This window comes from Dipodomys spectabilis, unplaced genomic scaffold, assembly GCF_019054845.1.
Source record: "Dipodomys spectabilis isolate Male_0828 unplaced genomic scaffold, ASM1905484v1 ptg000273l, whole genome shotgun sequence".
Classification (NCBI taxonomy): domain Eukaryota; kingdom Metazoa; phylum Chordata; class Mammalia; order Rodentia; family Heteromyidae; genus Dipodomys; species Dipodomys spectabilis.
In genome coordinates this window covers 6,461,695-6,484,955 of record NW_024870950.1, presented here as the reverse complement: position 1 = coordinate 6,484,955, position 23,261 = coordinate 6,461,695, and the positions used below count along the sequence as shown (strand labels likewise).

General features: G+C 47.2%; 1 protein-coding gene across 1 annotated transcript in view; it reads left to right on the top strand.

Annotated features, from left to right (window-relative positions):
• Positions 1 to 695: 695 nt before the first annotated feature.
• Zfhx3 (zinc finger homeobox 3) overlaps positions 696 to 23,261 on the top strand; it is a 167,236-nt gene continuing 144,670 nt past the window's right edge. The window contains exons 1-4 of the mRNA XM_042700802.1: positions 696 to 708; positions 1,662 to 1,669; positions 13,725 to 13,728; positions 17,599 to 20,342. Coding sequence (XP_042556736.1) covers positions 17,645 to 20,342 — 2,698 coding nt within the window. The 5' untranslated portion in view covers positions 696 to 708; positions 1,662 to 1,669; positions 13,725 to 13,728; positions 17,599 to 17,644. The remainder of the gene's footprint in view (positions 709 to 1,661; positions 1,670 to 13,724; positions 13,729 to 17,598; positions 20,343 to 23,261) is intronic.

The window sequence follows — 23,261 nt, the reverse complement described above, 5'->3', positions numbered from 1 at the left end:
GAATCCCAATAGTCGTGGAAGGCACTCAGCTGCTTCTACCAGCACCTGCCCAACCGCAGTAACAGGCAGCTGGTAGGAGTCTGTATTGATAGGAGGGATGCTGTGTATATTGTAGGCACTCAATAAATATTTCTTGTTGAGTTGAATGAAAATCATTATAGAGCAGCCAGTGAGCTTCTGGGTATGCATTATGCACAATAGCTGAAAACCAAAACCAGTGGGGCTGGAACCCCAGTCATCCGAATGATCATGGCCAAAGAAATTGGCTCCCTTAATCAGTGAGGTTTGAAAGTTTTGTTTTTTTTTTTCTCCTCTAGTCTCATGGCTTCATGTTGGAATCTTTTGGAGCCATAGAGACAGTTTCCAAAACTTGCTCTGAGTCCTTCCAAGATTAAAACGGCTGGTGGACTGGGTGCTGGTAGCTCCCCCCTGTAATCCTAGCTACTCAGGAGGCTAAGATCTGAGGGTCATGGTTCGAAGCCAGCCTGGGTAAGAAAGTCTGTGTGATTCTTATCTCCAATTAAACACCAGAAAACCAGAAGTGGTGCTGTGGCTCAAAGTGGTAGAGCTCTACTAGCCTTGAGCAAAAAGACCTCAAGGACAGTGCGCAGGCCCTACAGTTCAAGCCCTGTAACTGACCAAAAGAAAAAAACGAAAAACAACAAACCTGCTGGGAGATATCCTGGTGGGATGAGCAGAAGTCTAGAGGTGGTGAAAGGATGGTGGGAATGTCAGGAAAGAGTGGAAGTTCTTTATGTCAACATGCAATTTTCATGTTGTGTGCTTGCATAAATATGTTTCTCGTCTCTCATCCTGGACACTTAGCACAGGGTCTTGATCTGCATTGATCACATTTTATGACTTGAACTGGCAATTTCCCCTTTGGGATCAGACCTAACCAGGGTGTTCAGGAAGCCATTAAGGAAAAATATGAAACCACACTTATTCCCAAACTCAATTGTTTGGTCTTAGCAGTGCTCGGATGAGAGACTTTCAAGCATAATTAATCCAAATACTATTTAATGTGGCCTTGGTGATTCTTCATAAGCAGCTGTGGGCCCAAAAGCAGCATTTGGAAGAATACCCTTACTGCCATCTTTGGAGGCTTGGTGAGGGTGTAATAGTTCTTTGGGTGGCTTCCAGAAGGTAAATAAGTGAGCCCTAGGGTCTTTAAGAAGAAATTATCCTTTTTAAAAAATTGTTTTATCACCAAGTTGGCTAATAGTAACTGTACCTCAGAATGTATTTCCTGACGGAATGTAGCAGTGTAAATAATGGGCTTTGTAATTATGTCCTGGGATGAAGAAGGGGGAAGAGAACAGGACTCAGGATTGAGTTTTATTACCTGCCTGCTGCATACCCTTATCCCTTCTAGTTGGTTTAAGTTTTATAATTTGGAGGTCAGTCCGCCTTGCAGTTCTCAGGCCCTGGTGGTGGTGGTTCTCGCTCCTGTTACTTAACCAGATAGAAATAGAACCAGGAACCGGTAGCTCATGCCTGTAATCCTAAACGCACTTAGGCTGAGATCTGGGGCATCTCAGTTCCAAGCTAGACCAGGCAGCAAAGTGTGACTCGAGCTGTCATTAATAAAATGCCCAACCAGAGGAGTGGGTGGCTCAAGTAGTAGAGTGCCAGCTGTGAACAAGAAAGCTAAGCAAGAGTATGTGAGGTACTGTATTCAAGAGCCCCCCGCCCAAAAAAAAAAAAAAAAAAAAGAAGTGGAAATAACTCCTTAGGTCTCTAGGATTTGAGAACAAAATTTAAATAGCCTTCTTATGCTCTTTAGGTTTGAACTCCAGGCCTGAGGTTGCTAGGCAAGCTGGAACCCCAGTCATTTCAAAGATAGGACCTCATTGTTTTTCCTCAGACCATGATTCTCCTAACTTCTGTCTCTTGCGTAGCTAGATTCTGGGTGTATACTACCTTATTCAGCTTTTTGATTGAGATGGACTTTCTGGCTGCCCTGGGACCATAACCCAGCCAGTCTTCTCCTGCTGTGTAGCTGGGATGACAGCCTGGCTAAAATACACCTCTTGAATCTTCTTTTAGTAAAAATGAGTCATTTGGGAGCAAATTGGATGATGGGGGTCGCTGTCTGTGCTGTGTGCCAGGAATAGGAAGTCAGGGGAACTTGGGAAAAACAACCCAAAAGAGCATGTGAAGGCACCCAGTGCAGTACACCTGTCCTGGGCCACGGTGAGGACATGGTGTGTCCTTCTGCATTTGTAGTGACTGCCACCTCCCCATCCCCCCCCCTTTTTTTTTGTGCCTTGGCCATTGCTCTACCTTCCAGCATCCAAGCCTGCTTCATTTAGGGACCTCTTATGCCATTGCCATGCTCAGGACCATGTGAAGAATTTGCTGTGCCTGTGCTGGCCAGAGACTCTATGTGTGCGTGTGCGTGTGCGTGTGCGTGTGTGTGTGTGTGTGTGTGTGACACTTTGAAAGGCAACTCTTGTTTGTTTTGCCTTGGTACCAGCAGTTCTGGAACCTGTTCAAGGCTGTACTGCTGATGGTGAGCCCACTGCGTGGCATTCTCGCTGCTGGTAGGAATTTCAGCCCCCTTTTCAGCTTTTCTAGGGGTGACTGCTCAGTGAGGGAAAATTCCTTTCATGCAGGGCCACCTCTTGTTTCACCCTTCCCTGCGATCCTCCATCACCAGTTGGCCAAGCTATTGTTGAGGACATGTTTTCTGTCTCCAGGAGAGTTGGATGGGGTTCCTGGGTGTTGGAAAGAGCTGCCCCAGGAGCAGAAGAAAGCTGCTGCGGTAATGTGTTGTCATTTGTACTTAATGTAGATCAGATCTGTATCTAGAAAATCTCGACGATTGTTGCCTGCTTCTAAGCTGCGTGCCCGAAACTGCAAATGCAAACAAAGATTCTGTCCAAGTTCAGTTTTCCTGCGTCTGTGCAGCTCTCAAGTACAACAGTTAATCTTGCTGTTTAGTCCAACACTCTGCTAATTAAGAAAACCACCCAAGAAGAGTTCAGGAACCCGTGTAGACTCCTCTGTCTGTTGTGATAGTGAACATGGCTTGGAGAGCACTTTCCAAGAGGCAGAAAGCCCAGTATGCTGCTTTCTTACAGTGTTTCCCACCAGTCCCCACACTAGTTGTATTCAGGAGGAGTTTGATTGGCCTTCTGCATTGCTGTTGTATTGACTAGCTGTTTTAAGATGACAGGCAACAGGCCATCTCCATAGAGTGACTTTGGAATCTAACACTAGAAACCACAGAAGAGTGAAATACTCCAGTGGAGTACTCACAGTTTGGATTATTGGGTCTTTAGTGATGAATTATATATCCGTACTGTTGAAATCAGCCCACTCCCGCTGACATCTACAAGGATTCCTAGAAAGACATGATTCTAGCTGTTGTTCCCCCCCTCCCCCCCCACTCCCCAATCCTCTGAGCTCAGCACCGTGCCAGCAGATAAACAGAGATACGAGCTGGTTTTTACCCTCAAGCAACTTATAGTCAACCTGTAGTGCTAAAAACCACAGAGATGAAACAGGAGAGATGATTTCAGTGCCAAGACAGTTGATGACCACTGCAGGAGTGCAGGGAAGAGAGCTTCGTGGGCCGCCGCAGAGACTGAGGCCCCGTGAAACCCCAGCTTGAGCTTCCAGAATGATGTCTGAGGTTTGGTTTGAATGAATGCTGAGGAAGGAAAAGGACACTCAAAGGGCCTGGGGCTGCAGGCACAGAGATGAAAACTCTGAGAGCCAGGAAATGGTGGGGAAGACACCCTGTGCGTTGGAAGAAGCCAGCCACTACATTGGTCCCAGTTTAGCCGTGGTTTTACTTGATGGTTTCAGCCATCTGAGATCTGAAAACATTACACCGAAAAAAAATTACAGGAATAAACAACTTATAAGTTTTAAAGTGTATCCCATGCTAAGTAGCACGATAAGGTCTCACACCATCCCATCAGCCCTTCCTGTCTGGGACATGAATTATTCCTACGTAGCCGCGCTGTCTGCACCACCCACTTGCTGGATGCCACCTAGCCTTCTCAGTTATGTGACTGATCGTTCAGGTATCGCAGCGGTGTTCAGGTAACCTTATGTTGCTTCATAATGACCATAAAGAGCAAGAGTAGGGATGTTGGCAATTTGCATATACCAAAGAGGAGCTGCAGAGTGCTTCCTTTAAACACAAAGGTAAAGTGTTTCTTCCTGTGGTGTTTTGTTTTGTTTTCAATACCTAGATTTGAACACAGGGCTTTACACATGGTAGGAAAGCGCTCTACTTTTGAACCATGCCCATAGCCCTGTTTTGCACTGGTTTTTTATGAGATGAGGTCTTGCTTATTATTATGATTATTATTTACCCAGCTTGCACTTAGACTGTAGATCTACTTATTTTAGGCTGGAATGACCAGTGCACACCACCATGCCCAGATTCTTCCATTGAGATGGAGTCTTGTGAACTTTTCTTTCTCGAGGGGCTTTGGAGGGCTGCCCTGGAGCCACAGCCCTTCCAATTTCAGTCTCCCGTGTAGCTGGGATGATTACAGGTATGAGTGACTGGCTCCTGGCTGAAAAGGTAAACATTCCTAAGGAAAGAAAAATAAATACCTGTATTTTTAGGTGGCTAAGATCTGTGGCTGAGAAGAGATTTTCTCTCCATGAAATTGTGAAGAAGGAAAAGGAGATTCTTGTTAGTTTGTATGTCACACCTCACACTGCAAAAGTATTGTCACAGTGTGCAATAAGTGTTTCATTAACACTAGAAAAGCACTGAATTATAGGATGTGCCAGGCACCAGTGGCTCATGCCTGTATTCCAAGCTACTCAGGAGGCTGAGATCTCAGGAATTGCGATTAGAAGCTAGCCGGGGCAGGAAAAGTGTGTGAGACTCTCATCTCCAAAGTGGTAGAGCACTGGCCTTGAGCAAAAAATGAGCTTAGGGGTAGCTCCCAGGTCCAGAGTTCAAGCCCTAGGAGTGGCAAAAAAAAAAAAAAAAAAAAAAAAAAAAGCCAGGCCCCTGGTGGCTCAGGCCTGTAATAATCTAGCTTCTCAGGAGGCTGAGATATGAGGATCATGGTTCAAAGCCAGCCGGGACAGGAACATTTGTGACTCTTATCTCCAATTAACTACCGGAAACCTGAAGTGGAACTGTGGCTCAAAGTTGTAGCCTTGAGTGAAAAAGCTCATGGACAATGCTCAGGCTCTGAGTTCAAGCCCCGCCGTGATGGACAGAATAAAAGATTTAAAAAATTAAAAATAAAAAGATAAACTATAGGATGTGGTATATCCTCAATTTTAGGCACCCACTAGGGGGAGAGGTCTTGGAACTAATCCTCATGGGGTAGTGGGGAACTGCTATGGTATAAAAGTATATTGATCATGTTTGAATATCTTGACAGTGGGTTTGGGGTAGGGAAGATGATCATGACACCAGACAGTTTAAACCCATCTTCCCTTTCTGTGCCCAGCAATGGATGCAAAGAATGAATTGCTCCTTCCAGAGACACTTGGACTCTCAGTGAGGGGCAGTTCTTTTGGACATGTCTTGAGTAATAGAGAGCTAGTGACTTACAGACATCTTGTGGTCTGCCGAAAGTAGGAGGCGCATATTCAAGTGATAAGTCCGGAATGGAAATTTTTGTTTTGGGAGTCCACTCATAATTTCAGTAATTGAAACCACAGAAGTAGTTAAGGTGGCTGATGTGCAGAGATAAGAGCGGATTGCTGAGGAGGGGAAAGTAAGAGGATGCCTAACTACGATAGGAGAACGGAGGGATTTCTGCGGGTTGCAACGAGAGTGAGTTTGATAAGTAAGTGCGGAAGTGAACCCTGAAGAGTGCTATGAACGAGAACGGAAAGAGGGCGGGCAATGTGTGGATTACAGAGGGAGGGGAGCCAAAGGAGGGAAGGAAGGGCGAAGAAGGTTCAGAGAGTGTATGTAGGGGAGATTGGAAAAGATGGACCAGAAGAGGAGAAGCTAGTGACCACGAAGTGGGAGGGTCTGGGTCAGCCTGGAGAGAGGATGGAGTCTTGGAGATAGAGGGTCTTCTAGCCCACCTGAAGCAGGGGCCTGGCTTTTACCAGCGGGTACCTGCCTGCTCCAGTATTTGGGGTGGGCGCTTTAGTTGCACAATAAAGGGCAAAAACTGTCAGCTTTCTGGAATCAACCGTGGGGGGGAGGAACTGGCCAGACAGACAAACTGCTGTTGAGGAAGTGAAACAGTGGCCAACACCTGCTGTTTGAAAGAATTGAGACTGTAGTGAAGGACTGAGATAGTTGTCTGAGCTTCAGTGTGCCTATGTGGGCTCTCTGTAGCCCAGCAGCTTATGGGACTATGGTCTCTGACAGTAAATCAGGTGGGAGCAATGGCCAGGAAGATCCTAGAAAGCTCTCTGATTAATCATTAAGGATAGCACATAGAAAAGACAGTCTGGTCACAGAAAGCCACAGCTAGGTTCTTTCTTTTTAGGAAAAAAAAGAAAAAGTATTAAAATGAGATGCCATTTTTTTTTTTTAACCTGCCAGATTGGCTCTTTTTTCTTCTTCTCTGTTTTAAAGAAAGCGGTACCCTCTGCTGATGAGGCTCAGGGAAATTGGTGCCCATGTACCACTGGGAGCTGGAAGAACTTTTGTGGAACACAGGTTGGCACATGTAAGAGTCTTAATTGTTCCCTAGCTTTTGAGCCAGCAGTTCTCTTTCCAGAAATGTATCGTAAGGAAATAGAGACTGAACGCAGCGCATGAGAGCTGTGTTTCAGGGTACTGAGGGAAGCCTTCCCAGGTTGAGGAAATGGTTCTACATCTTGTACCTCATCTATAAAATGGGCTCCTACAAGGATCAAATGTAACCATATTCTAAAAGAGTGTTTAAAACCATGCCTGGTCCTGTTAGGTGGGCAATAATGGAGCTGCTACTTATTTTGATTATTTATCTGTGTGTTCGGAGATCCATGGGCATTTATCGCAGCATTAACAACAAAATACCGAGAATTGTTTTAAGTGTCTCATAGTAGCATTTGGTAAAGGATGCAGGATCTGTGCAGGTATTAGTTGTAACCTTACAGAGAATATTTGACGTCATGGGAAAGACTGCATGCGAACTTAAGTGGACAGTTCAGGCCATATGTGATACAAGGCATCCAGGAGTGCTAAGGAAAATCTGTACCTGTAGGTGCAGGGGAAAAACAGCTTGAGAAACCACCTGTCTAGCCTCAGGTCTATAATTTTCTAGCTGGTAGAATCACCGTTGTTTTTATTTTAGCTTTAGAGACTCATTGTGCACATCTAGACTTTATGCATATGCTCATATACATACATACATACATATATATATATATATATATATATATGTAATGAGCTCATACTACTCTAATCAGGAGAAGTTATTTAAAATAAATTCAACATCATGAGCTGCCAGATTGAAGCCGTAATGGGCCAGATGGCTTGTTTTTACATCGTCTCCTCGCCTGTGCTCCGCAGTCCAAGAGCAAGAAGGGAGAGGAAATTGGGGGAACCCGAAAAAGCTGTAGGTATTGGCAAAGCAGCTACAGTACCTTAAGTACTATTTGTAACTGGAGTGGGGAAAGTATTCTGTTGAGCTGGTGGGGGATGTGCAGGGAAGGATGGCTGAAGGATTGGGGTGTGTGAGTATGCACCTGCAGAGTTGGAGAACCAGCCATCAATACAGTGAGGAGTTGAAGCTACAGTGCTTGCTGTGACACGGGACTTCTTCAGATCTGGGAAGGGTCAGTGCCCTGTGGTTGGTTAAATCCAGGACTGGAGCACCATTAGGGCGACTGTTGGACAGAGGATGTTGTGGAGAAGCCTTCATGCGATGCTGGGTAGAGACTTGAATAAGTTCCTAAGTGTAAGCAAACAAGTTCTGAGTAGCTGACAGGATTTCCCCAAATCTGTATTCAGAGTACTGCAGAGGGTAAGAAATAGTTACATTGTCTTGCCTTTTTTAATTTTTTTAAATCTACATACATTGTAAAAACAGCAAGAACTTAAAAAAAAGAATCCCCAACTCTCAGCTCATGTGTTCCCACAGCATGCCCAGGCTGGGTTGTGAGACCTACCAGTTCTGCCTCTGATCTCGTGACCAGTTCCCCTCCAGCCGCCGCCAGCCCCCCTCAGTCCCTGGCTGTAACCAGAGCACTGTGGTGGCTGGGTTCCCTGCCCAGTGGACTGAGCTAGCAGTTTTCACTTCTAGGCTAATTTATGGTCACACTGGAAATGGCACCGATGTAGGGTCAGGATGATTCTTGGGGCCTTCCGGGCATGAGGGACCTGTCCCAGCATGTGTGTTCTCTGACCTGCCTATGGTGACAGAAGAATCTTCCTTAAGGTTGTTGGGAAATTGCTACCAAGTAGATGGAATCTCACCTATTTATGATTTAACCCTCACAGACTTACATGCAGCAGCAGACAAACACTGTTACTGTATAAAGTTCAGAATGCAATTAGATATGGCTCTTCAGTAGATTCTGAGCTAAACAGATGCGGGTATTATTTTTTGCCCCTTGAAAGAAGTTTCTATTTATCTTAGAATCTGTTTGCCTGTGGGATTTTTTTAAACTTTTTTTGGGGGGTGGGGCGGGGAGGTGAGGTTGTTGAGGGGATACTTAATGCATTGGTGGTGTTTTTCTCTCTACTCTCTTTCAGTCTGATTTGGCCACCCTCCTGTGCCTTGGGCTGCCCTCCTCCTTTTATTTAGAATCAGTTTTCACTTCATTGGGGGAAATCTTTCTGAAGCTGGAACCATGAGTGTTTTGAATGGTGTATTGAAATTCTGCCCAAGTCAAGAATGGCCATTTATTCATCCTTGCCAACCAAAAAGCTGTACCTGGAATTTTCCCAGTTTTGTATTCTTGCCTTGATGTCTTCCTGTCCAGCCTCACAGCCCACCCCCTTCCACGAGGCCGTGCCGAGAGTGAATCTCCCGTGCTGATGAGGATGCGTACATCAGAGCAAGGTCATGGTGCACGTGTATTCTTGAAGGTGCACTATGGAGAGTCTTATTCTGGACAGTTCCCTTTGGCTTTTGACATGATCTCATTTGTTCAGAAAAGTTGTAAAAATAGAACAAAGAATCCTCGTCATCCAGACTCCCCAGACATTATATTACCTCATATTAATTTCCCTCACGCATAATATGTATATCTATCTTACACACATGTCCACATCCCTTCATGTAAGCACACCACACTGATTAAAATAAAACTGACATGCAGATGGTGTTCGTCTACAGATCTTATTTTCCAGTTGTCTCAGTTATGTTCCTTATAAGAAAAAAAAGATCTGTTACTTGTTACATTCAATTGTCAGATCTCCTCCTCTCCCTTCATCCCAAACAGTCTGTGTATCTGTCTGTAGGTCTCCTGACACTGACGTTTCTGAAAGAGCAGGACATTTTGTAGATTTTCCTCAAATGGGATGTATCTGCTCTTCCCTCTTGATTACATTCAGGTTTTGCATTTTTGGCAGGCATGGGCGCGGGAAGGGGTGCTGTGTTCTCAGTGTATCCTGTCAGGAGGCACACGGTGTCTTGTTTGTCTCTCTGCTGGTGATGTGAACTTTGATCACTTGATTAAGGTGGTGTCTGCCAGGTTTCTCCACTGTAGAGTTATTGTTTTTCCTTCTGTAATTAATCAGTGTCTGTGGGGAGATTCTTCGAGGCTGTAAAAACTTGCATCCATTAGTTTCAGTGTCATTGATTCTTTCCTGAATGGATTGTTATTACCGTGATGGGTACCAAAGAGTGATTTCCTAACTCCGTACTTTTTTCTACATTTATTTGTTGGGTTTCTACCCTAAGGAAGAACTCGCTTTTCTTGTTTATTTTGTTTTTCATTATAGAAATACGGACTTGTAAGTTCTTATTTTGTGCACGGGACTGCAGTCCTCTGCTCTCATTTAATTTTCTTGCTGAAATTATCCTAGGCATGGTGGGTAGAAGCGTGTCAAGCCTCTTTTGTCATTGGGCTATGGGTAGGGACTCACCTCGCTTCCTTCTCTATCATTTGAGAAATCCTCCTCATTCCGTCCGTGCAAGGTACACCAAGCTCTGCTCCAGTCCAAGAACTGACCATTTTTTCAAAGGATCTCTGGTTCCAGTGGGCATCTTAAACTATTAGAAAAACAAGAACAGAAACAGACCAACAACCCAACTCCCTCCCGGAAAAATCCACAAAGAATGCATTTAGGGATCATTTTTCTTTTTTAAAGTATCTCAATCTCTCCCATGACCTTAGTTTTCTCCATTGTTTATTACATCTTGGCCGTAGAGGACACAGGTGAACACATATGGAGCCTGATCTCAGGGCAACAGGTAACCAACTATCGCAGTATCATGACCTCAGGGTTTCAGGCTGTGGCCACGTTCAAAGGTTTTTTTCTGTCTTTATCTCTTTTGTCCCTCCCTTCCTATCTTTCTTCCCTCCCTCCCTCCCCCCTCCCTCCCCTTCCCTCTCCCTCTGTGCAAAAAGTTAAAAAAGGTTAAAGTTGGTAAAAGAACCAGATTGATCACTGGGGAATGCAAAGAATCTCCACCTTCTAAAGGCCGCCTGATGGAATTTCCTGGCCACAGCAAAACCATCTGCTTCACTATTTGCAAGAGCAGGGAGTGCGGTATTTTACAGTAGAAACATTCCATCTGGGAGCTTTGGTAATCTTGAGAAAGATTTTCATTTATTTTCAACTGCACTCTTAATTCCACATAAACTCCTCTCATTTCTCTCACTTCCACCCTGAAGCTAGGTAGAAGGCTCATACCTAATCTTCTTTGTAGTGGCAGGCAGGGCTTCTTAGGGTTGAGGCTGGTTGCCTTGCTTGACCATGGGACTTCTCTCTTTTCTGTGCTCTTGAGCTGTTCATGTCATCTCTGAACATCCATGAGGAATGTTCCACTTTGTCGGTATCCCTCCTCCTGGATTGCCTGGAGTGGCTTATGCCATTCTTCACGTGCAGATAAGGGAAAACCAGAGTGCTACAAACCCACTGAGTGAGTTCCAAGAGTACAGAGTGCTGCTGTTGCCAAAGGTCACTTGATATACAAGGCCACCATTTTGCTTTGGGCTTCTGCTTAATTTGTGTCAAGTTAAAACCTTAGGTGCGTGTGTATTTGCATGAACGGCTACTAATCCACACTACTTTTCTTCCTTATTGATTTAGCTAATATCCTGAATTTAACTACCAGGCTTCATATTTGTCTTGGTTAAAATTTTGTCTTGTTACTTTGGGGTCTATGGTTTCAGTGGCCAAGGTCTTCTTTGTTTTTATGTTTTTTGGTCTTAATTTCACTATGTCGCCTATTAACTTTAGGTTTTCTGTGTATGCTTGGTCTGATACCTCAAGTTGTTGATTTAAGAGAACAGAACAAGCACATGACAATGGCCTGTGGCATATCACTGGAAGGCAACCTCAACTGATTTGATGCTTTAAGTGCCAGCATCAGCTGTCTCTGTAAAATCGTCCAGGCTTCATTTTGTAAAAGAACTTTTCCTATCCTTAAGTAAAGAAATGATACATTTTGGGATACCTTATGGGAATGAAGTATTCCTTACTGCATTGTAGTTCTCAGGTCTCAGGGAGCCTCAGTGAGACTAGTCTACATGAGACTAATTTTCAATTTATTTGACATGACTTTTCATAGTGGATACACCGCTAATAGTTCCTCAGCATTTACCTTTCTCTTGTAAAGCAATTTCCTAACAATAGCTAATCTTTTCTAAGCCTAGGAAGAACTTGAATATATAATCTATAGCACTTTAAAAAAAAATTTCTTTCGCTAGTCCTGGGGCTTGAACTTGGCCCAGGTGCTGTCCAGAAGCTTCTTTTGCTCAAGACTAGTACTCGACCACTTGAGCCGCAGCCCCACTTCCGTACAGCACATTTTAAAAAACTTTAGTGCCATTAATTTATCCAAAATAGTATACTCAGGCATTTGATTCGCTCTTCTGGCTTTATTATTTCTAGATTTTGTTTGTTTGTTTTTGGTGAAGCTGCAGTTTGAATTCGGGATCTTGTGCTAGGCAGGCATTCTACTGCTTAGCTGTGTCTCCCAGTCTTTTTTTCCCCCCTGGTCCTACCCTGTGAACTCAGGGCTTGAGCACTGTCCTTGAACTTCTTTTGCTCAAGACTAGTGCTCTACCCCTTGATCCACAGCTCCACTCCTGGGTTTTTGTAATTAACTAGAGACAATCTCGTGGACTTCCTTGCCTTGGCTGGCTTTGCACCATGATCCTTAGACCTTAGTCTTCTGAGTGACTAGGATTACAGGTGTGAGCCATTGGTGCCCAGCCTTTTGTTTGTTCATGGTCTCTGTCCTATAAGAATTTAAGCTGGAATCTAATGGTCATTGTATTCCCTAACATTTGACACACAGCAGGTTCACTATAAATAGTGAATTAATGAGTGAATACATTTTCTGACTTCTGGTTTCTAGAGTGTGCCTGTCCCCACTCCTCCACCCCCCCTGGGGGAGGGGGGGAAACAACTCCAAATAGTACATGGGGCCTGTTTTCTAGCACTTAGCTACAGATTTCCTTATGTCTCCTTCCAGCTAGCAGAAGATAACCCAAGTGAAAAAGACTACAGACTCCATGTTTGGATGTCTGGCTTTGTCATATAGATAGTACAGGTTTGGACACCCTCAGTTTTCCTGTCTTTAAAATGGGGATAAAACAGTACCAACTCCTAGAGTGATGCCAGCATCAGGGTGATCTAGTACCCACAAGCATTAGCACAGGGCCTAACCTAGTTAAGTGATAGCTTCTGTATGAGGCTTTAACTTTTCATTAAAACCTGGTACAAAGGAGGAAATGACATCATCACCTATGACTTCATTCCTGTTGTAAAACTTTTGATATAAACGTTTAGAATTTTTACAAGCATACCTGTCCCTGCTTCATTCATTTAACATCTGATGGTTTCCCCAGGTCTGTACATAGTTTCTTTAAAGAAATTTCTGCACTCTTCTTTATTTAGCGTTTGTCTTTCCCCCAATTATTTCCATCTCCTCTCCCCCCGCCCCCCCAGTCTCCTGTTATGATAGTTTTATGCATCCATGCATCTCTTGCGGGTAGTTTCTTTAGGATAAATTCCTAGACAGGAAGAATTGCTGAGTCAAAAGGACGTTGCATCTTGGCGGCTCGTGCTGGGAGATGCCTGGGCACCTGTGGGAGGGGGGTGGCTTGTTGCTTCTCCCTAGAGCAGGGCCAGGAGCCCCCAGAGACGCTGGCATCTGCCTGCTGGCTGACGTCTCTGTGATGCCCTGTGGGTTATTCACAGAAGCAACAGTTTCTCACTGTCTCTATTCTCTTTGTTTTTTTTTTTTCTTTCCTTCCCCTTTGTTTCCCTTCTTGGTTTTCTGCCAAACAGCCCCTTGTGAAAGGACCGCCTAATTAACCCTGTGCTAATTAACAATTTAAAATTACACAGTGCGACTGTTCATGTTTAATTCCCTGGGAGCGGAGCTTCAGCAGCAGCCCCCTCCCTTTCATAGCCATCCACCCTCCCACCCCAGCCTCCTGGTAACTGTTGCGTTTTACCCAGTGCCCTCTCTCTCTCTCTCTCCCTCTCTCTCTCCCTCTCTCTCTCTCTCTGTCCCTCTCTCAGGGAAAACCACAGAACTGTCTTTGTATGTCTTTTTACTTTCAAGAGGGAGACGGATGCTTTGGTTGAACAACACTGTGGAGTTTTCCCTTTCTAAGCAATCTTTGAAAGGTAGAACTTGCTGTTTGCAGAGATGCAGTGGGGTTTATAGGAGAGGATTTTGTAACTTGGCGGGGGGGCATTGAGCATAGGTCAGGGGTTCTTTTTAGGTGGTGCTTGGGTTTGAACTCTGAGCCTGGCATTTGTTAGGCAAGTACTCTATTATTTTTGAGACAGAGACTTATTTCCTGTCTGGGTCAGTGCCTGGACCGCGAGCCTGTTTTTCAGTCTCACTCTATAGTGAAAAATAGGTCCTAAGCCAGTGCACCCAACTTCTTCCATTGCAAAGGCGTCTGACAAACTTTTCTGCCTAGGCTGACCTTGAATCACCACCCGCTGAACCTCAGCCTGTCAAGAAGCTAGGGTTATAGGTGTGGGTTATCAGGACCTGCCTTTGGGGCTTCTTAATGAAGATTTGAAATTTTTCTGTACATGATTACATCACAAATGGCAGATTTAAATTCAAAACAAATGCTTATGTAAGAGAGCTAGCCAGCTTACTTCTCTATCTTCCATTGAAGGTTGTCATTGGAGAGATGTGCTTTATTAAAAATCGAACTTGCAAATTGGGTGTCAGTGGCTCCCGCCTGTAATCCTAGCTGATCTGAGGATCATGGTTTGAAGCCAGCCTGTGTAAGAGAGGCCAAGAGTCTCATATCTCTAATTAAGCAACAAAAGGCTGAAAGTGGAGCTGTGGCTCAAGTGGTATTGTGCTAGACTTGAGCTAAAAAGCTAAGGCACAACACTCAGGCCCTGAGTTCAAACCCCAGTAACAAACAGCATACACATACACGCACGCACACACACATATATCTAACTTATTAAAGTTGAGTGTCTTCTGGGGTGGGGTCTTGAGTGACACACTTGGATATTTAAAGGGGACTTGAAGTAACAGTGGAAGAAGCCAGCTATAGCCCAGGCTAAGGGTTTCTGTGTGAGCCAGCTCTGGAATGTGTGGGGGCTGGGTTGGGGCATCGTGCTGGGGCTGGGGGTGGGGGGCTGAAGAGAGGCGTGTGAGTGCTGTTGGCTGGCGGGGCTGCCCATGGAAGCGCGGGGACCTGCTTGGTTCCCAGGCTGCCCTCTGTAACTGAGGATCATTGATTTTACGGGAAACCATGTTTACAGACAGAGTGCTGATCGACCTGCGGAGTTGACTTCTGCCTCCTTAAGTAAGAACTACCTTTTTCTTATTGACTGGCTGATAAACAGACGACCGGCTGGGTGGGAGAGTGGTAGATGCCCCGAGGTCCGTGAGCTGCCAGACAGGCAGGATGATGAGATTGCTTCATGTCAGTGCTCTTGATTCCCCCAGTCCATTCCCATCCCTGCACCTCCAGGGAACCAGTACAGGGGTGTGTGTGTGGGGGGGGTAGAGGAGAGCCTAAGACCACCCTTTCCTGGTTCTCTGGCAATGTGGTTACCATGCCCAGAGAAGCTGGCAATCTGTGACATTGGTATACAGTGGTGTGTTTTGAGCTACAGTTTGAATTTCCTGGGGGCGATGTGAAAATGCAATACTGATTGTGTGTGTGTGTGTGTGTGTGTGTGTGTGTAAGTGTGTAAAAACCATCCCAGCTTACTATGAGCAAGGCGGTCATCTGTCTTCTTGACACAGCCAGCTTGCGTGGGAAGGAAGCCCAGAGCAGCAGGCAGCGTGGATCCAGAAATGGGATCCTCTTTCCTACAGGCATCTTCATGGACTGCCACCCTCTGTCTCTGTGAATGGCTGGCTGGTCCCTGGCCTGCCACCACAGATAGCCGCCTGTCTTTCCAAAGTAGTTACTGTGTGATTATCTCTCCATACTTTCTGCTTGGGAGTAGAAAGCAATATGAGTGAGTTGTTTGTTTGTTGGTTTGTTTTTAAAGTCCCAACCCCTTTCCAGGATAGTTGTGGCAGAGGAGGAGGAGGAGGAGGAACGCACAGCAAGCAAAGCCCACCAATTAATTGGTAAACGCTTGCAGGTTTCTCTGGCCCGGCCCGGGCTGGAGAGGAAGATTGGCTTTTGCTGTCGATAAACAAGTCCCTGGTGCAGCATCAAAGCTGTTCTTCTTTATCAATCGTGGCCTCCCCTTCCCGCATGTTCCTGTAACTTACCAAGCATTTATGACATTGATTTTACAATCGGGCTGTTAACCCTCCCGCCCCTTCAGGCTTGCCAACCTTTTTGGCCTGAGCTGTCAATCAGATGTCACTCAGCCAATCAGGAGCATCCCAAAGAAAAGCCACCCTAGCTTCTCTCTCACCTGAGTCTCATGGAAGCCTCCGTAGGGCAGTCCCATTGTAGTTGCTGTGGGGTGTGGTTTGGTGTAGTCATCCCACTTTGAAATGAACGTGCCTTTTTCTAAGGCACTGGGAACGTTGTTGTCCCAGAGGTTATAAATTGAAAGATGAGTCTATGCACATTCGTGTCTGAAACAAATCATGGTGCATTCTTCCAAAAAGTTATTTCTCCTGAGGCTTCTGGTGAGCCTGCTTTCTCCATTTTTTCCCGAGGGGGAGCTGTTGGCTCACTGTGCAGTCAAGAATCAAGAAATTGGAGAGGAAAAAAAAAAATTGAATGAGAAGAAGATGGGGGCTACAGAGGATAGAGAGAGACCAGTGCAGCTTAAACTTCCCGGTGCTGTGAATGAGTCAGGCGGTGTGTTCTCCAGGAAGGAAGCACCGAGAGAGGCTGGCCGGGTATCTGTGGGTAACAGATCAGGGCCCCGCCACGTCCTGTAGGAGCAGTGCTGAGATGGAATCTGTGCTCCCGCAGTGATGCCGACACAGGAGCCAGGCCATCAGTGATCTGTTGCTGCCCTCCCCAGGGATGGGAGGTCTCAGAGGGCAAGTTCAGCTCAGTGGCTCTTTGGAGTCAGAAGCGGAAAAGCCCCAGGGCTGAAGGACAGCTGCTTGGGTAGCAACTAATAACGAAAACATGGAACTGGGGCTTGCTGAGTCCAGCTGCTGACTCAACTTTGTGCTAAGATCCTTAATAGGAAAAAAAAAAAACCAAACCCTCTACCTGCCATGCATCTAAGGAGGGCTCTCTCTAGACAGGATGGGGTAGTACACTGGTTGGTGGGAGAGTTGGAAGATTGAAGAGTCTGGCTGGTTCTTACTGGAAATATCAAGTTCATTCTTTGTATCTAGTGTCAGTCTATAGAGCTCTTCTTTCTCTTGGTTGGTGCTGAGAATTTTTGGGGGGTGTGTGCTGTCTTGTCTTTTACTTGGTAGAGATCACCCTCAGTATTGCTTCTTGGAAAATGGGACTGAGCCTTCTAAGATGGAGAGGGGAGGAGGGATGCAGCCGCAGGCTTTCTTGGGGGGATTTTCTTGCCATACAGATGTGGGCACACATCTGTATGCTTGCTCTTCATGCCTAGTAGTCCTCAGAGGCCTGTAACTAGACCTATGACCAGGAGGGGCCAAAGCAGCCATTTCCCTCCTACACTGAGCATCCTCGAAGACCCCACCCCTTCTCCCTCCCACCCCACCCCCGTGTCCCCCCTGCCGCAGAAAGCGTGGGCAGCCCGAGGTGTCAGCGCCTCCTGTCTGTACGTGGTAGGGCCTCAGTTCTGTGACCACCTTTTGTGCTCTCCTCCATCGTGGCTGACTGCTTAGCCCTGGCCCAAAGCTAGGCTGGTAAAGGATGGGAATTGGAATGTCCAGTGGCACAAAGTCGAGGAGATGTGCTCCAGGCCCTCTTTTCCTGTGCCCCTCGCTTCTGCTTGGACCCGGCCGGCCGTCGTGATGCACCAGGCAGTGTCCCCAGCTTGCCCTGCGCCTCGTGGCCTCTTGTGTTGTGGGTGTGGACAGAAGCCTCTTAGAGCTCTCTGAGCCCGCGGGACCTGAGCCTTGGCCCTCCTAACCTCTTTCCTTTCTCTCTCTCTTTTCCCTCTCTCCCTCCTCCCCCCTTGCCTCCGCCCTTCAGGTCCGATCTGTCCTGGGTGCCATGAAAGCTCCACGCAGGCCTTACCATGGAAGGCTGTGACTCGCCCGTCATCTCGGGGAAGGACAATGGGTGCGGTATCCCTCAGCACCGGCAATGGACTGAACTCAACAGCACCCACCTCCCCGACAAACCCAGTAGCATGGAGCCGCCCGCAGGCGAGAGCCACGGGCCCCTGGACAGCCTGAGGGCCCCCTTCAACGAGCACCTGTCGGAGAGCAGCGCCGCTGCCTCGGCCGGGCCTCCCGCCGAGCCTGCCAGCAAGGAGGTCAGCTGCAACGAGTGCTCGGTCTCCTTCGCCAGCCTCCAGACCTACATGGAGCATCACTGCCCGGGCGCTCACCCCGCGCCACCCCTGCGGGAGGAGAGCGCGAGCGACGCCAGCGAGGAGGGCGACGAGGAGAGTGACGTGGAGAACCTGGCCGGGGAGATCGTCTACCAGCCGGACGGCTCCGCGTACATTGTGGAGAGCCTGAGCCAGCTGACCCAGAGTGGGGGTGCATGCGGCAGTGGGCCTGTCCCTTCTCTCTTCTTGAACTCTCTCCCTGGGGCGGGGGGCAAACAAGGGGACCCTTCGTGTGCTGCACCTGTCTACCCACAGATCATCAACACTTTCCACATAGCCTCATCCTTCGGGAAATGGTTTGATGGCTCAGACCAGGCTTTCCCGAATACCTCAGCCCTGGCGGGGCTCAGTCCCGTCCTGCACAGCTTCCGCGTTTTTGACGTGCGACACAAAAGCAACAAGGATTACCTGAACAGCGACGGCTCTGCCAAAAGCTCCTGCGTATCCAAAGATGTTCCCAACAATGTGGACCTGTCCAAATTCGATGGCTTTGTGCTCTACGGCAAGAGGAAGCCCATCCTGATGTGTTTCTTGTGCAAACTCTCGTTCGGGTACGTCCGTTCGTTTGTGACCCACGCAGTGCACGACCATCGGATGACCCTGAGCGAGGACGAGCGGAAAATTCTTAGCAATAAGAACATCTCCGCTATCATCCAAGGGATTGGCAAAGACAAGGAACCCCTTGTAAGTTTTCTGGAACCAAAAAACAAAAACTTTCAACACCCTTTAGTTTCCACAGCTAACCTCATAGGCCCCGGACATAGTTTTTACGGTAAATTCAGTGGCATTCGAATGGAAGGGGAGGAGGCTCTCCCAGCTGGCACTGCCGCTGGTCCCGAGCAGCCCCAGGCTGGTCTCTTGGCCCCTAGCACCCTCTTGAACCTTGGCGGGCTCACCAGCTCGGTCCTGAAGACCCCCATTACCTCAGTCCCCCTGGGGCCTCTGGCTTCCAGTCCTACCAAATCCTCAGAGGGCAAGGACTCTGGGGCAGCCGAAGGAGAGAAGCAAGACTGCTTCTCCGAGAAAGCAGAACCAGCCGAGGAAGAGGAGGCAGAGGAGGAAGAGGAGGAGGAGGAGGTGGAGGAGGAGGAGGAAGAGGAGGAGGAGGAAGACGAGGAGGAGGAGGACGAGGGCTGCAAAGGACTCTTTCCAAGCGAGTTGGATGACGAGCTGGAGGACAGACCCCTAGAGGAGTCTGGGGCTGCGGCAGGTGGTAGCAAAAAGGACCTTGCTCTCTCAAACCAAAGCATTTCTAACTCCCCCTTAACGCCTAATGTGCTCCAGACCCTGTCCAGGAGCACAGCTTCTACTAGTTCTAATTCCGCTTCTTCCTTTGTTGTCTTTGATGGTGCGAACAGGAGGAATCGTTTAAGCTTTAACAGTGAGGGCGTCAGGGCCAATGTGGCAGAGGGTGGCAGGAGGCTGGACTTCACTGATGAAAGTGCCAATAAAGACAATGCCACAGCACCAGAACCAAATGAAAGCACAGAGGGCGATGATGGGGCCTTCGTCCCCCATCACCAGCATGCTGGCTCCCTCTGCGAGCTTGGGGTTGGGGAGTGCCCCTCGGGGAGTGGCGTGGAGTGCCCCAAATGTGACACGGTCCTGGGCTCCTCCCGCTCGCTGGGCGGCCACATGACCATGATGCATTCTCGTAACTCGTGTAAGACACTCAAGTGCCCCAAGTGTAACTGGCACTATAAGTACCAGCAGACGCTGGAGGCACACATGAAGGAGAAGCACCCGGAGCCGGGGGGCTCCTGTGTCTACTGCAAAAGCGGGCAGCCCCACCCCCGGCTGGCACGAGGCGAGAGCTACACGTGCGGTTACAAGCCTTTCCGCTGCGAGGTGTGTAACTACTCCACAACTACCAAAGGCAACCTCAGTATTCATATGCAGTCCGACAAGCATCTCAACAACATGCAGAACCTGCAGAACGGAGGGGGGGAGCAGGTCTTCAGCCACAGTGCTGGGGCGGCGGCTGCAGCGGCGGCCGCGGCCGCGGCTGCAGCCAACATCAGCAGCTCCTGCGGGGCCCCCTCACCCACCAAACCAAAAACCAAACCTACGTGGCGGTGTGAGGTGTGTGATTATGAGACCAACGTGGCCAGGAACCTCCGAATCCACATGACCAGCGAGAAGCATATGCATAACATGATGTTACTGCAGCAGAACATGACCCAGATCCAACACAACCGCCACCTGGGCCTGGGCAGCCTGCCTTCGCCCGCCGAAGCTGAGCTCTACCAGTACTACCTGGCCCAGAACATGAACCTGCCCAACCTGAAGATGGACAGTGCTGCCTCAGATGCCCAGTTCATGATGAGTGGATTCCAGCTGGATCCCACCGGGCCTATGGCCGCCATGACACCTGCTCTAGGTGAGGCTGACCACCTGTGGGTTGTTTTTGTTTTTTGTTTTTTAAATCCTAGGAATTTCATTGGTGGAGAGCGGTGTGAGGGGAGGGTGGAGACTAGGCTGAGATGATCCTATTGATTGGGTGGATTTTTTTTTCTGCCTTTTTGAGTTGCTTTGTGGAAACTAGTGGCTTACCATCAAATATTTCCCCTCAAGAATCTCTTGACTCTGTGGATCCATATGGAAGACTTTATGTATTCAACAGAGCTGTGATTGTATTCTGGCCGTGTTAGGCCAGGATTAAAATTCAAGTGTTTCCTCTAGTTTTTGGCTTACGATCAACCTTCTTTACTGCTCCCATTCTCCCTTTCTCTTCGTCTCTTGCTTAACTTGAAAAAATCGCCATAATCGCTCAAAACTTTTGGGGTCCATTAAATATTTATCGAAACTTACAGGAAACTGTATAGCTGGGACAATCATCTTAATAAGGGGGAATAGGGACAATTGCCTCAATATTTTTAATAGGACCAATCATCTCAATAAGAATTGGAAACCGTAGCAGACCTTACTCAGATAACCACAGGCTGGTTCTGTGCCGACCTGAGAACCAGCCAGAGAGATTTCTCAAAAGTTTTCCGTGCATTTATGAGGATCTTGAGGAGAGAGAGTTGTTCTTTTTCTTTCTTCTTTTGGATGAGTTGTTGATGATTAGAGTCGTTGGGACTTAATTGGGAATTAAATTGCCCTGGAGATACTGTAATGAGTGGTGTGATAGAGGAGAAATGAACAAATTGTAAAATTGTCCATCAAAGAAAGTGAAGTTTTAATAGCAGCTAGATGCTGGTTAATGGAACCTTTGTTGCCAGGAGAAACAACTGTGTTTTAGAGAAGTTGAGTTGGCTGTGTTTAGAGGCCAATGGTGATAGTCGGCTGTTAATGTAACAATTATTTGAGATAATCAACTCAAAAGAAGAAAAGGATTTGTTTGGCTCATAGTATTGGAGGTTTTGGTTCATGGTCACTTGGTTGGCTTCTTGCTTTGAGGGCCCATAGTTATGGCATTGCATTATGGTGGGAGTGCGTGGCAGAGAAAGTTGCTTGTCTTGCAGTGGCTCGAAGTGATAGGCAGAGGAAAAAGAGGGTGGGTGGGTAATCAGGATCCCAGTGTCCCTTTCAATTGTCCCAAATGACAGAAAGACTTCCAAGACTAGGTTCCACTTCTTAAAGGCTCCACCACCTGCTAACAGTGCTAGAGAAGGCTGTGAACCAAGTTGTTAATACATGAGCCTTCGGTGCACACTTAGTCCAAGCAGTAAGTCTTACCAGTTGGATTCACATATCTAAAATAGGACCAAGAATATATAGGATTTGGTTACAGCACAATGTGAATCTGTGGATAGAAAAAGTCATGTGACTTCAGAGAGAGAGCTCCTGTAGTAAGAGGATGCATAAATCAATCAAGGCAGGTACTTAACCACTTGAACTATGCCTCCCAGCCCTGAGAAAGTTTGGATATCATCCTCACTCTTCCCACCTCTCCCTCTGCTCTGCCCGCCATTTGCATTCCATCGTATGGACTTGGCATGGCAAGTCTTATTTGTCTCTGCTTCTTTGGAGGACTTCTCATGTTCACTCTGGCAACCCACAAGTGACAGCCGAATTTCTCTGTAGAGCGATACTGATGCGCTGAGGTTGGACTTAAAACGTGGAGAAGATTCGATGCTTCAGGTGGCTGGCATCAGAAACAAATATATGTTTGCTCCTTGTCTTACGCTCCGGGCAGTTTCCGCTTTGACTGAACACTGTATGTTTTGTGGATGTTGCTTGCCCTTCATCCCCATGAAGGGATAGAAGGTGTTTTGTTTTTTTCTTTTCCCCCCTCCTTTTTCTTTTTTCTCTCTTGTCCTAAAAAGAATGTTGTAGCTGTGCCTCCTCTCACCAGGGGAGAGACAACAAGCAGAGAGCATCCTGAGCCTTCTGGAGTGCACGTTTGGAAGATTTCTGGCTTGCTAGACTGTCCCTAGACTTCAGATGCAGCTGGTCCTGCTGCACGGAGCTCGTACTGATCTTTTCACTCGAGGTGCAGAGTAAATAAGAAAATCATTTTATAAAAAATACCATCTTTTCTTTGATGAGCCATCTTTTCTTGGATTCGGATTCTAATCAGTCATTTAAAAAAACCCACCTCCCCCCAAATAAGAATACCAACCTCGGCCCCACCGTGTGTAAAAAAGTCAAGTTTAAGTATCAGTTGGGGGTGGGGGGGGGCCCCCACACACTTCAGCTCAGGAATAGGGGATCACAGAAAATAGAAGCCAGTGCTCAGCTTTCTGTGGCTGGGTGTTTGTAGTAATGGAAGGGAGGCTGCTCTTCCCAAGACTTGCTGTGCTTGGCTTACTGCCAGGTAAGGTGAGCACATGCCTGATTGATGTAGTGCAGGTGATGGGCCTGCAAACGGAACGACAGGCATGGAGAGAAAAGAGGTCTTCTAAGTCCCTGTTAGGGACTGCGCGCTCCCCTCGAGTTTCCTGATCTACTTCCTGTATGTGTACCAATGGGGCTCTTCTTGACCGTTGGCTAACGTGGCAGACATGTGCATCTTCACAGTGAGCCGGGCCCTCAGTAGAGGGGCAGCTGGGATATAAGGCATGACCTCTGCCACACACCAGCCGTCCTCTGGTCACCATGCCGGCTGTGATATGTTCCTGTACGTGGTTCGTTCTGACTGACAGGAAATGTGATGGTCTATGGTGGACCTGTTTCACACATTGCAGAGTCCATCCTGGTAGAGAGTTTGAGATGGGGCAGGAGCATTGATAGGTAGGATGTTGACAGGAGGGTATGATGAGGGATAGAGAAAACATTCCTGAAATCTTTGTTTTTGAGCTGTGTTAGTTATCTAACACAGTAGCCACTAGCCCCATATGGCTATCTAAATTTA